The sequence below is a fragment of the Heteronotia binoei genome, chromosome 2 (assembly GCF_032191835.1).
Source record: "Heteronotia binoei isolate CCM8104 ecotype False Entrance Well chromosome 2, APGP_CSIRO_Hbin_v1, whole genome shotgun sequence".
NCBI classification, from domain to species: Eukaryota; Metazoa; Chordata; class Lepidosauria; order Squamata; family Gekkonidae; genus Heteronotia; species Heteronotia binoei.
This window is the reverse complement of record NC_083224.1, coordinates 63494659-63508585: the sequence shown is the minus strand read 5'-3', so window position 1 is coordinate 63508585 and position 13927 is coordinate 63494659. Positions and strand designations below refer to the sequence as shown.

The 13927-nt window shown below is 38.8% G+C and overlaps 1 protein-coding gene across 1 annotated transcript in view; it reads left to right on the top strand.

Moving 5' to 3' along the window:
- Positions 1–13927, top strand: part of MAGI3 (membrane associated guanylate kinase, WW and PDZ domain containing 3) — a 267634-nt gene that overhangs the window by 175269 nt on the left and 78438 nt on the right. Inside the window, exons 10-12 of the mRNA XM_060231211.1 lie at positions 1159–1767; positions 3114–3160; positions 7989–8142. Of these exons, the coding sequence (XP_060087194.1) occupies positions 1159–1767; positions 3114–3160; positions 7989–8142 (810 nt within the window). The remainder of the gene's footprint in view (positions 1–1158; positions 1768–3113; positions 3161–7988; positions 8143–13927) is intronic.

Genomic DNA, 13927 nt, shown 5'->3' with positions numbered 1-13927 from the left:
AGATATGTTGGTCCCAGATTGTGTAGGGCAGGAGTGGCCAATGGTAGCTCTCCAGATGTTTTTTGCCTACAACTCCCATCAGCCCCAGCCATTGGCCATGCTGGCTGGGGCTGATGGGAGTTGTAGGCAAAAAACATCTGGAGAACTACCCCTGGCCACCCCTGGTGTAGGGCTTTGAAGGTTAGAACCAAGACTTTGAACCTAATCCAGTATTCAATTTGGAACTGGTGGAGCACCGGTTGTTTGTGGGCTCTCAGTGGTATACCTGTAAGCACACACGCTGCCACATTTTGGACTAGTTGCAGTTTCTAGGTCAGTCCAAGAGTAGCCCTGTATAGAGTGAGTTACAGTAGTCTGGTCTTGAGATTGCATGGATCACTGTGGCTAAGTTGAGACAGGTAGGGAACCAGTTGCCTGACCTGGCATAGATGGGAAAAAGCCAGTCTGGCAACATTGTGATCTATTTATTTATTTTAGTTGGCTTATATTCGGCCCTTTCCCATGAGTGGGCTCAGAGTGGAGAACAACATAAATTAAATAATAGTTAAAAGTTTACAAATTAAAACCATATAACAATACAGTAAAACCATCTGAGCCTCTATTGAAAGGGAGGCATCTCGAAACAGACCCAAGCTCTTCACAAGTGGCCTTGGAGTTAATGACACATCATCAAGATCTAAAAGTTGGCATCTCAATCTGGAATCTCCTCGTCTCAGCCATAGGACCTCCATCTTCAGTGGATTTAATTTCAGCCAGCTCCGCTTCAACCAACCAACTACAGTTTCTAAACCCTCTTATATGAACTATATCAATGTGAAAAATCTTAATGTGAAAGGCTCTGTAATCTAGGAGTAATCTGATGTATTTGGGATTGGGTTTGACTGGTGTATACAATGAACTACATCATATGGGATGGTGATTCCCTTGATCTGCTTCAGATTTACATATTTAGAGCTATTTGTTCTTAGCAGATTAAATGCAGTAGGAAATCCTTCTTTTGTAACATATGTACATGAGGAAATGGTGCAATCTCTGATAGTATTATTCTGAGATGATCCCACTGCTTTTCTTTGGTGAGGTTACTATAAAAATACTTATTCTAAAGTATGCAGATGATTTTATTTATATTAATGCTATCCTATTCACTTTTCCCCCTAGGAGACGTTATTGTAGACATAAATAGTACATGTGTCCTTGGCCACACACATGCTGATGTTGTCCAAATGTTTCAGTTAGTTCCTGTCAACCAGTATGTGAATATGACTTTGTGTCGTGGATACCCACTTCCTGATGAAAATGAGGACCGTGTTGTAGACATTGTTACTGCTACTCCTGTCTTAAATGGTCAGCCAATACCAAAAGGAGATACTTGCATGATTAATCAAGAGTTAATACCTGGAACAGTGGTTTTGGACCAGAATGGGAAACCAGGACATATTTTGTTAAATGGTCGGCTAAATGGCCCTTCAACGGAATTTAATGAACAGAGGGCATCAGTGTCTTCTTCAGGATGCTCTCAGGCAGAACTGGTTACAATTCCTCTAATCAAAGGTCCTAAAGGGTTTGGATTTGCAATCGCTGACAGCCCTGCAGGGCAGAAGGTGAAGATGATTTTAGACAGCCACTGGTGCCACGGTCTTCAGAAAGGTGATATTATTAAAGAGATTTATCATCAGAATGTACAGAACTTGACACATCTCCAGGTGGTGGAAGTGCTAAAGCAGTTTCCAGTTGGAGCAGAAGTGCCACTTCTTATTTTAAGGGGAGGCAAGTAAAGACATTTTATGTATCTTAAAATGTAGATGTTTACAAAATGCTTCTTTATACTGCCTGTACATTGGGGTGGATCCAAACTAAATTTTCCACTCATTCAAGGCTTCTGACAGTGGAACAGAACATTTTGCCCCCCTTCCCCTGCTCCTGGTTCAGTCCACTGATTACTCAGAAATTCTGCTCATGGGGAAAGGGTACCCTCAGGAGCCACATGAGAAGCAAATGGGGATCTGCAGCAGGAAGGAAGGACCTGTTCTGTAAGGAAAGTTAGTCTGAATCCTATTATATAAAAGTGTAGATGTGAGTTCTGCATTCTATAGTGTTGTCTACATTTCTGCACTTGCATATGATACAGAAAATAGCACCAACCACAACTCACCCCCCATCCCTTTTCCAGAGATAGCTTCTGCAAGTGGTGTCATTTGGGGTTGTGAGGTTATCTCTCTCATTTATGTGTCCACCCACACTTATATGATCTATGACATTTGCCCACAGACATAGATCATTAGCATGCTTATATAAAAGATTAATCTTTGAGCTCTGCCAGTTGAGATTCTAGCTTGTGAGTTCTTGTGGGGGTGGGGGTGGCATTTGAATTCAATCAGCGATCCTTTTTTCTTTTTAATTCCACTTTAAGGGTCAGTTATGAAGTAAGCTTGTATGGGTTTGATTTCTTTAATTAGTTCTGCATTTATATTATAAAGTGCTTACCTGTGGTAACTGCTCTGTGATAGGAGTTTTGTTTAAATGTCTGTGGGAGCAGAGCGAGAGAGATCAAATTAAAAACATATATTTCTACTTAAGTTGTTCTTCAGTATTAGAGCTTTATGTTTGTAGAACTGTTCCATAAATGTGCCAGATAGTTACTGAGTAATGCAGGATGCAAAAATCCTTTTTTTCTTCTGCATAAAAATAAATATAGAGGTAATTAAAAGTCTATTTATATAATTTATATTACTGTACTTAAGACAAGAAAACCTCCCTATTATTTAAACAGGTCCACAGATCCCCTCCCCCCTTTTAACAGTTTACCTGTGAAGCTTTCAGGAGGTTATTACCTGTGGCTGAAATGCTGTTAAACCATGTCCTCAGAGATCAGGTCTTTTTTTTTGTAAGCTAATTTCTACGGTAATATATTATGGCATTGTACTTGATATAGTAGAAATATGGTGTCTCAGGATAACTTGCAGTTCAAAAGAGCTTTTCTCAGTTAAAGTTTACCATGATAAGACTTTTGTAATACAAAGCCCTAACCCATGAGTTTTAGGGTGAATAATTTATAAAATTGCAGAAAATATAGGGGTACATTGGGTTATATTAATATTCATTTTCTATTTTAGGTCCTTCTTCGCCTGCAAAATCTTCCAATGTTACAAGTATTGATAATGTAAGTATTGATAAAAGTTCCTGTAAATGACTGCATTTGTTGCACTGGAAGGAAAAAGACAAATTATCATCAGACAAATGTATATGGGTACCTAGGAACTCCTATTGAGTTTTTTAATTAATCCCCACCCCAATTTCTCTGACAGATTTAACTATGATTACAATTTGCACTTAGTGGATGGTGAAAAACGTATCTTTGACTGACTTCATGTCAGTTTTTGGAAGAAGATTTTGTATTAACTGACTTTTTGAAAAGTCATCTTGTAGTTGTAAGCCTATATTGATTTTGTTTGTACTTGGATGAACAGATGTTGTACTGGTGAGTTATTTTTTGTTAGTTTTTAACTATATATATATATATATATATAGTCTTAAACCTCTACTGAATTTGATACAAATATTCCTTCTAAGATCTGTTTGAAAGGATAACTAGGTTCACTAATTCCCTCAGCTTCATTGTGGCTCTTGATTGCTGCTTCTTCTTTGGGTAGACAGCAAAGGAAAGGCTGCTGATTTAGTAGTATCAGCGATCTGCTTCCCTTTGTTCTACCTAATGCAAATTATATAATGGCTTTTTGCCTATTTTGCTTTGGAGATGGGAAAATCAAAAGCCACAGTACAAGAGAAGGAAGGAGGATTTTGTGCTAAACAATCAGAGTCATTTGGGGACAAAGCTTAAAGCAGTTGCATCATTGCCAGAACAATTTTTCTCAGGATTAGTGATGAGTTGAATTACGAAGGTATGAAGAACTTTACTCTTCACTGAATAAATACTACCGTGGATGTCTTGCTAGTGTTCCCAGGTGCAAATATAAAATATTTATCTGTATTCTAGTGTAACTATATAACATTATAGTTCAACTTAACTTGTCCAACTAGCTTTTTGAGGAGGGGCTGTCGTTCAGTGGTAGATATTTGCTTGGTATGCAGGTCTTGGTTTCAATCCCTAGCATCTCTAGGATCAGGTAGCAGGTGATGTTAAGGACCTCAGCATCAGACCCTTGAGAGCCATTGCTGGTCTGAGTAAAAAATCTTAACTTTGATTGACCAATGGTCTGAAAAGGCAGCTTCAGGTGTATATTGATGTGTATGCTTCTTCCACAGAAGATTATGGGGAACAAAATATTTTCTTTTCTGCGTTAATCCTCATTGTGCTGCTTCCTGTTATCAGACTTGCAAACTAATTATCTTTTTTCTCAAATCATGACTTTCAATGAAAGTGTGTTTCTTTTTATGGATGTTTTAGGGCTGAATACGACATGGAAAATTGTTCCCTTCAAACAGCTTGAATTGACGGTCAGGGTTCTTCCATAATTTTCATGATCAGGCTTTAGCTTCCAGTCTTGACAAAACACTCATCCAGTAAAAAATTGGACTGGATTTAAGAAAATTCAGATCTATCAAGCTGATCAAATGGAATTACATCTGGTCAGAAATTGCACTGCAAAAAGCATCAAACAGTTACTTTTTAATAACAATATTTGATAGAGGGCTTCCCCTTCCATTTTAAACTCTCTAAGGTCCACATACATTCCCTTCCTTTTGCAGAAGAATCTTTACAGGAGAAGTAATTTTATAGTGTATGATGAACAAAGGATATGCTAGATCCGTATGTGCAAATAAATTAGTTCTTGTTTTAGGAGCTCAAGAACATAAATGTAGCTCACTATTATTAGAACAAGGTATAGTTTACAAAAATTGCAGCATTACTTAATATAAAATGTCCCTGGCTCAGACTGCAGAGTAGGAACACTGTAGTCACATCAGCGGTTAGACTAATATAACTTTTTCATCTCTCAGAGATCTTTGAGAAACTGCATTAAAATACAGGCATTATTCACTAACCTCAAATTGAATGCTCAGTGGCATCTTCTTTGTGAGATAATTGACTTTTAAAAGGGCATGTTCTTATGTTTATAAACATACAAGAAGTATCCAACTGTTAAATCCTTAGGGGATTTTTCCTTGGCAGACCTGAATCTATTCAAATGTTTCTTCAAAAACCTAAGTGCTGCTTGTAAAGGCTCATTTCTGGCTTTGTCTCATTGTAGAGCAAACATTTCAAATTCTGCTACCTATGTAAAACAACGCAGTATTAAATCTAGAATAGTATATTTTGCTATCCTTTCTAGAATTATAAAGATTGTTATTTGTCTCATAGTTTTAGGTATAAATGCTTCAGGTTTTAAGCTGATTGTCACTAATGTTTTCCTGGTTAATTGGGGAGATTTACTTCTGCAGCTGAAGCTGTTATTTACACAAGGGAAAAAGTGCTAGGCTGCATTTAGATTAGTGGACTATAAATTAGATTTTATTCTAATCATCGCAGAAACTTCTTTATAGAAGTTATAGTTTAGTATTGATGTAGTATTTCAGATGGGTGTCCAAAGTGCTTCACATTCAGTATTTCAGTAGTCCTTTAAATAGACCTGTAAAGCAGTTATTTTATTCTTGCCAGTGAATTATTATTAATGTCTCAAAACCAGTGGGAGCTGAGGTCACTGCTCTTGAGCAATTGCATTCTTGCAGAAGGAACCTGGAGACCATAATACTTCAGTAATTAAAGAAAAAAATTAAATTAACGGGGTGATGTTGGATCTTAAGCATCCTATTATTATTAAATTTCCTTTTACTCATATGGCTGGCTTATAGTTTGACAGTGTTGGAGAGGTAGGAGTCTGGAGACAGCTGTCTTCTCTGGTGTTGCCCTTTTGGTCTCCTCTGTTGATGCGGAAGACTGCACAAATATATAGTTCACTTCCAGAGCATTACACCCTCCTTGAGTGTCATCTTTTTGCAAACAGTCCCAGCCCCACCCCCTTTTGCTTTTGTGGTAGTTGACCATTAGGTCTACAAACTTCAGATTTAGAAAGGCTAAAATTGCTCAGTCAATGTATCATGTAATGCAAGCAGGTACTGGCCAGGTCTGTTTCCATCCATTCAGTCCATTACCTGTTTCTGAAAAACATCTTGTATTGGAAGCCAGAAGCCTTTCCTGCAGAGCAAACCACAGCTTGCACAGTCTGTTACTCTGTGACTGATTCCTCACTAGCAGTCGCTCCACCCCCGGGCTTCTGCTTTCCTCGAATCAAGTGAGCAATTCCCCGCTAGTCATTGCATGACTGCATTTTGACTCACAGCTCCGTCCAACTTCCCTCACAGCTTCCAAAAACCAGAGCAGAAAGCTGCAAGGAAAATTGGAGGGAGCTGCGATCAAAATGCGCCCATGCAGCAACTGGTGGGGGATTCATTGCTTGATCCAAGGAAAGCAGAAGACTGGGGGTGAAGCAATTGCTAGTGAGGAATCAATCTATGCCTGAACCAGGGCACCTTTTTTTAGCAGGTATGCACAGGAATGCAGTTCTGGCTGGCTTGGCATTGGGGTGTGTGACCTAATATGCAAATAAGCCCCTGCTGGGCTTTTTCTACAAAAATAGCCCTCGTCTGAACAGTCTATCAGCCACCCACATGAAGTTCCTTATCCTTGATTTCTGTCTCCCAATCTCTGTCTACATTCTGGGACTTCTCATGTCTCACATATGTACATACATACCAGTACATTTATTGTATTTTAGTCATCACTTTGATTTACTGAGTAACTAAATTTTCACACTTATCAACTAAGACAATGTCAGTAATATTCTCATACTGTAGATGGAAACCTTAGTCTGAGGGGCTTACCTAAGACCTCATCCAGCAGTTGGAGCAACATCAAGATTAGAATTAGAGATTTCCCAGCTCTCACTTTCAGGCACTACCCTCCACCACTTTGCATAAAATTCTTAATAAAGGAAAATGGCAAGCAATTACATCTTGGAACAAGGCATATTTAATGGAAAATCAATGTTTAATCAAATGAAATTTCATAGTGAAGAGCTTGTCACTTTTCAGCCTTTTCATCACTTTTTGGATAAAATTAACTAATTATCCACTGATATTCATTTTCTGATAAATTCAACTGAAGTTTAAGGAGAGCTAGGAAGACAGGGACATATCTTATACAATGTAATGTTTTAGGTAATTTTGCAGATGGCATCACACATGATTTTGTCAAAGGTCAGAGCTTGATATATGACCTAATATAAGGCCTGGGGTAGGAGTTCACGGACTTTTTGGACCCCATTTTAGCATTAATAGATTTCATGGACCCCCACATAGTGATTATTTGCTATTAGTATACATTGACTAAAACAATATGTAATGATGAAAACATACTACCAATTAACACTTAAATTAATTTGTATTTTATTAATCACAATAGTATCTACAAACATTTAAGAAATAGTAATACATATTTGTACAAGACATATTTATTTGGTTGCTTTCTCATATACTACTTTTCAGTTAATTTTGGGTTCTGCTTACTGCACTGTCCCCATATGTATAGAGTCAGCTGTCTGCTAGCAAAGATTAACTGCACAAGAAATTTACTGTCAAGCAAACCTGGCTTACCAGATGGAAGCCATAAGCGCAAGTTATTCTTAACAAACATAGGTCTCTAGCCTATAGTGGAGAACAGTGCTAAATTCACCTATTGCCAAGCATCATATGTGCATCAGTTAAATGCCAATAGGTTCAAAACAAGAAAGAACTAAGGAAATTAAATAATACATAATATATAAATAATAAAGGAAATTAAATAATAAATAATATTTACACAGAAAATACTTTCAGAATTCTAAAATGTGTCAAATTACACAGAAAAGCAAGAATAGTATTCTTTTAAAAACAATTCATTGAACTGTGCTTTTTGGTCACGTTGTTTTGTTTAAACGTTTTGTTACTAATTTTGGCAGGTTATTTTACTTATGTTATTGAATTTGTTTCAGAAAATAGAGGACACTTCAGTAGGAAGTCAAGAGGCCATCAATGAGGCATTTCCACAGCCCATGCCTTTTCCACCCACTGCTGTAAGGTCAGCCTCCCCAAAGCTAGACCCATCAGAAGTCTATCTGAAGTCTAAAACGTTATTTGAAGATAAACGTGAGTATATAGATTTGCATGATGCATTGCAGTTGAGTTACTACAAATGCTTTCTAATCTCAAATGTTGCTTTTATGCATGTTTGGTCTTGAAAAGGGGATACTAGAGGAAAAAAGCATGCCTTAAGTATGTGTAGAGTTAGCATTTCACATTCCCAAAAGTTGTGAAGGAGCAAGCTATACCTACTGAGATTTGGCAGCAGGTTTTCTGGGTCAGAGCATATAGTTCCAGTACTTTTTTATAAACCCCACAAAGAATGAATTATTTTTTATTTTAATTTAAACATTTAAAGGAATGAAGTTTCTGAATTCTAAACTACAAAACAAACAACCAAACAAACTGAAAAACCACAGAAGGGCCCTTGTCACCACATGCCATTGAGTAAATCATAGCCATTTCATTCATTTACTTTGCCCCAGGTTCAACTTCAGTTCAGTTTATTTGAAGAGGAGACTGGGCTTGCTATCATCTACCACCAAGCGATAAAAGAAACAGAAGGAAAGAAAGAGAGAACAAAGAGAGTAACTCACACAAGACATTTGAAACAACCAACTAAGGGAAAGGAGTTCAGGCAAGAAAATAATTAACATGGGGGGGTAAGGGTAGTGAAGAGCAAACACTAATGAATTTGTAGGAGATAGAGTTCTATGCAGAAAGAATTAAGCATATGCTGCAGCAGTTATTCAAACCAGTCCTATTATTGTAGTGAGCAGTCAAGAACATTTAATGCATTTATATATGTTTTTCTGCCATTGTATTCAAGGTCATTTACAACTCAGAATAATGTCATGTTGTGTTTTGTGTATTATATATACTATGCTAGAGAGACAAAAAATGAAGAGGAAATATCTTGGGTATTCACTGTTAGCTAAATAAACAATAGTTATCTAAGGAGCTAGTGGAATGGTCTCTGCAAGGATTCTTTTGGATGGGCAAATCTAGAAGGCAGGTGATCCCAACAAGCTGATGAAGGAGTCTCTCCCGCTGGAGAGGAGTGCTGCATAGTATACACGGGTGACAACTTTGGGTTGTGCTTCCTGTTCTTCCTATAGTTTGTAAAATGTAGATATCTGGTATTAAAAAGGCTAAGCAGAAGTGGAAGGAAAAGTTGGGCAGAGATTTTTAGTTGACCATGAACAGTATCTTACCCCTGAAGAACAGAAATGTTCCTGGAAAGAACAGGAAGCTGGGATAGTAGACTGAAATGGGTAAAAGGAGCTGACCAAGTTGCAGATGACTTAGAGGCTTAAAGACAGAGTCAGCTTTATGAGACCAACTGAGGTAGTTCCCTTTAGTAGTGGATTTGGGAGCGGGGAGCAAGATTCAGCCTTCCATGCTACCCACCCACATCCTCTGAGCTGCCTACTTTTTTGGCTTAACTCCCCACCCAGAAGGCAGAGTAGGTAATCCTCCTTGCTCCCCTCCTCCAAGTTTACAAAGAGGGGCCTCAATCACATTTTGATACTTGTGTACCAAAATCTGACAGACGTGGACTACTGCACCTTTCTTAAATCTTCGTTCGCGAAGTCAAGCCGAGAGAGAGAGACCAAAATCTGATGAGGATTTACAAACCACCTGGGTGTACCCATTACAACTGTGACTTCCTTAGAATATCCTATTTGCCACACTCATGCCATTAATTTTCTCTTAGCTTCTCCCCAAGACTCCCAAACCCCTTCTTCTGACAGCAAGCAAGGCAGAAGAAACAGGATTGGCACCTCCGTCTAAATATTCATCTCCAGTGGTGAATGCTTGTCTGCAGTGGTGGGGAGGAGGGTTATAGCAATCAGGTTAGATTGCCACCATATACTTTGCCAAGCTCAAGGCACTGAAAAATCTTCAGCCCTTCTTGTCAAAAATCCTAAACCCCTTTCCTTCCAGAATCTTCTACTTGAAGAATTGGTTTGGTGTTTCCTTAGCTCTGAACTCCTTTCCTGTAGAGGTACCCTTTCTGAAGCTCTGTAACAGGATTATAAAGAAACAATGAAACAATCCACCCAAGGCAGGATACTTCCCTTGGTTGACCAGTAAACTGTCAGTGTTCTCCTGCATTCCTCTCTGGATGTAGCCTAATTCAATGCTTAAGACATGGATTCTTTAGCTGTTGCCAACAGAAATATTTAGTTGTAGGCTTGAGATCCAAGCTCCAAAACTAGGCTAACAGACCATTTTCTGGAGGCAAGTTATTTGGGAAGCTATTAGATGGCCACTGAAACAAAAATATACTGACAAGAAGAACTTTTTCTAATGGCGTACAAAAAAACATGTACCCTAGGAAGACTTTTGCCCATCCAGGGTAGTTAACGAAGCCATTTCAACTGTGAATAGCTCACATATCTGGCAGTTCCCAAAAGGGATGACACTGTAATTTGTCTTAACACTGTTCTGTCTGCACAAATAGCAGCCCCCGTTAAACCATTGTAATCCATTACACTGAAAGAGCTCACTCTGAAGACAATGTTACTTGTGGCCAAGGTAAATGCTATAACATTGACACCAAATCATTTGTGGTTGTTTCCTTGGGTACCACAGAAGATTCTGGGGGACTGAATTTTTTTACTACAAAGAGAAAGATTTTCATTCCTGGATAAAATTGCTGTTGTACATACCATCGAACAAAACTTAGTTATGGTCACCAGTGGAAGTTTCCTGTTCTTCATGGAGATGCATTGCAGTCTGGCTCACATTTCAGTGAAGTGGGATTAGTCCTGTGTTCTCAGATTTTTTTTGTTGTATTTGCTTGTTATGATAAAGAATACTTGAAGCCCTAGCCTGCTAAAGCACTTCTGGGTATGTAGTGGTCTCCTCCTGCCAGTGGAAAACTTTATTGAAGGAGGACCCCATCTGTAACTAAGAGTAGGAACAATTCCAGTGAGAAGATTGATCTGTGTCTTCCAGGAGAAATTAATAGATAAGGCAAAATCCCTGTGTCAACCGTATATATAGCATACAACATTTTAGTTATTTTGTAACATTCTGCAAGGAAAGTACTGTAACTGGGCTCCCAAGAAAGCATTATCCAAATTGTTAGAAGTGCAAAAGAATATAGGTGCAGTATTAACAAAACAGAGGTGGACCACAATAAAATGTTGTGAATTGTACACTACAAAAAAGCTTGTATGTCATAAAACATTAAAAATCATTTACGATATATCAGTCCCGGTTAAAAGAGTGATTCAGACACTTCGAATAATTGCAGAAATATCAAATTGCAACTACAACTGATAACATCAGCTAAAAGAATAACATATTAAACAGAAATAAAATCAGAAACCGCCAAAGACTTCATGAAACAGTCTTGGCCTGCTTTCTAAAACTGCTGTTGGTGATGGTAGATCTGACTAAAATGCAAATAAACCAACATTGTCCCTTGGAAACTCATTAGCCAGGAATGAATTTAATATGTGAAGTAAGGGATAGGCAGTCAGCTCTGATATTGACCTACTTTGTATTGTGTAACTGTCATCAGAATTGTGTTGGAACTTTGTTTCCATTCTCCCCCATATCAGGGCATTTTTAAAAAATTTGCAAACATAGGTTTGACAATAGAACCCCATCATTTTTGTCTCTAAGAACCATTTCATTAAGGTTTTTAATCAGTTCATTACAAATAGTATTGCAAAGATCAAACAACTTCTGGCAATTAAAACCTTTAAAAGGGGTAAATTTTCTGAGATGTGGAGTCATGTGAAGAGGAAACTGAAAGGAAAGGTAAATACAGTCAAAACCTTTGGGGAAGCTTGGAGGCTATTTAAAAATACAATCCTAGAAGCTCAGATAAAATATATACCACCAGTTAGGAAAGGTACAAACAGGTATAAGAGAAGGCCTGCATGGTTAACAAACAAAGTAATGGAAGCTGTAAAAGGTAAGAAGGACTCCTTTAAGTGGTGGAAAGCTAGTCCAAGTGAAATTAATAAAAGGGAACACAGGCAGTGGCAAATCAAATGCAAGACTGTGATCAGGCAGGCAAAAAGGGACTATGAGGAGCATATTGCAAAAAACATAAAGACCAACAACAAAAATTTCTTCAAATATATTAGAAGCAGGAAACCAGTCAGGGAGGCAGTGGGGTCCTTGGATGACCAAGGGGTCAAAGGATTACTGAAGGAGAATAGGGAAATGGCTGAGAAGCTAAATGAATTTTTTGCCTCCGTCTTCACTGTGGAAGATGAGAAGTGTTTGCCTGCTCCGGAACCACTTTTATTGGAAGGGGTGTTGAAAGACCTGAGCCAGATTGAGGTGACAAGAGAGGAAGTCCTACAACTGATGGACGAATTAAAAACTAATAAGTCACCAGGTCCGGATGGCATACATCCAAGAGTTCTGAAAGAACTCAAAGCTGAACTTGTGAATCTCCTGACAAAAATATGTAATCTTTCATTGAAATCTGCCTCCGTTCCTGAGGACTGGAAGGTAGCAAATGTCACCCCCATCTTTAAAAGGGTTCCAGAGGAGATCCGGGTAACTACAGGCCAGTCAGTCTGACTTCAATACCGGGAAAGTTGGTAGAAACCATTATCAAGTACAGAATGAGTAGGCACATTGATGAACACGAGTTACTGAGGAAGACTCAGCATGGGTTCTGTAAGGAAAGATCTTGCCTCACTAACCTGTTATATTTCTTTGAGGGGGTGAAGAAACATGTGGACAAAGGAGACCCGATAGATATTGTTTACCTTGACTTCCAGAAAGCTTTTGATAAAGTTCCTCATCAAAGGCTCCTTAGTAAGCTCGAGAGTCATGGAGTAAAAGGACAGGTCCTCTTGTGGATCAAAAACTGGCTAATTAATAGGAAGCAGAGAGTCAGCATAAATGAGCAGTCTTCGCAGTGGAGGATGGTAAGCAGTAGAGTGCTGCAGGGCTCGGTACTGGGTCCCATGCTCTTTAACTTGTTCATAAATGATTTGGAGTTGAGAGTAAGCAGTGAAGTGGCCAAGTTTGCGGATGACATTAAATTGTTCAGGGCGGTAAGAACCAGAGAGGATTGTGAGGAACTCCAAAGGCATCTGTTGAGGCTGGGTGAGTGGGCGTCAACGTGGCAAATGAGGTTCAATGTGGCCAAGTGCAAAGTAATGCACATTGGGGCCAAGTATCCCAGCTGCAAATACAAGTTGATGGGGGGTGAACTGGCAGAGACTGACCAAGAGAGAGATCTTGGGGTTGTGGTAGATAACTCACTGAAAATGTCAAGACAGTGTGCGTTTGCCATAAAAAAGGCCAACGCCATGCTGGGTATTATTAGGAAGGGAATTGAAAACAAATCAGCCAGTATCATAATGCCCCTGTATAAATCGATGGTGCTGTCTCATTTGGAATACTGTGTGCAATTCTGGTCACCGCACCTCAAAAAGGATATTATAGCATTGGAAGAAGTGCAGAAAAGGGCAACTAGAATGATTATAGGTTTGGAACACTTTCCCTATGAAAAAAGGTTAAAATGCTTGGGGCTCTTTAGCTTGGAGAAGCGTCGACTGCGGGGTGACATGATAGAGGTTTACAAGATTATGCATGGGATCGAGAAGGTAGAGAAAGAAGTACTTTTCCCCCTTTCTCACAATACAAGAACTCGTGGGCATTCAATGAAATTGCTGAGCAGTCGGGTTAGAACGGATAAAAGGAAGTACTTCTTCACCCAAAGGGTGATTAACATGTGGAATTCACTGCCACAGGAGGTGGCGGCGGCTACAAGCAAAGCCAGCTTCAAGAGGGGGTTAGATAAAAATATGGAGCAGAGGTCCATCAGTGGCTATTAGCCACAGTGTGTATATATATGTGTGTGTGT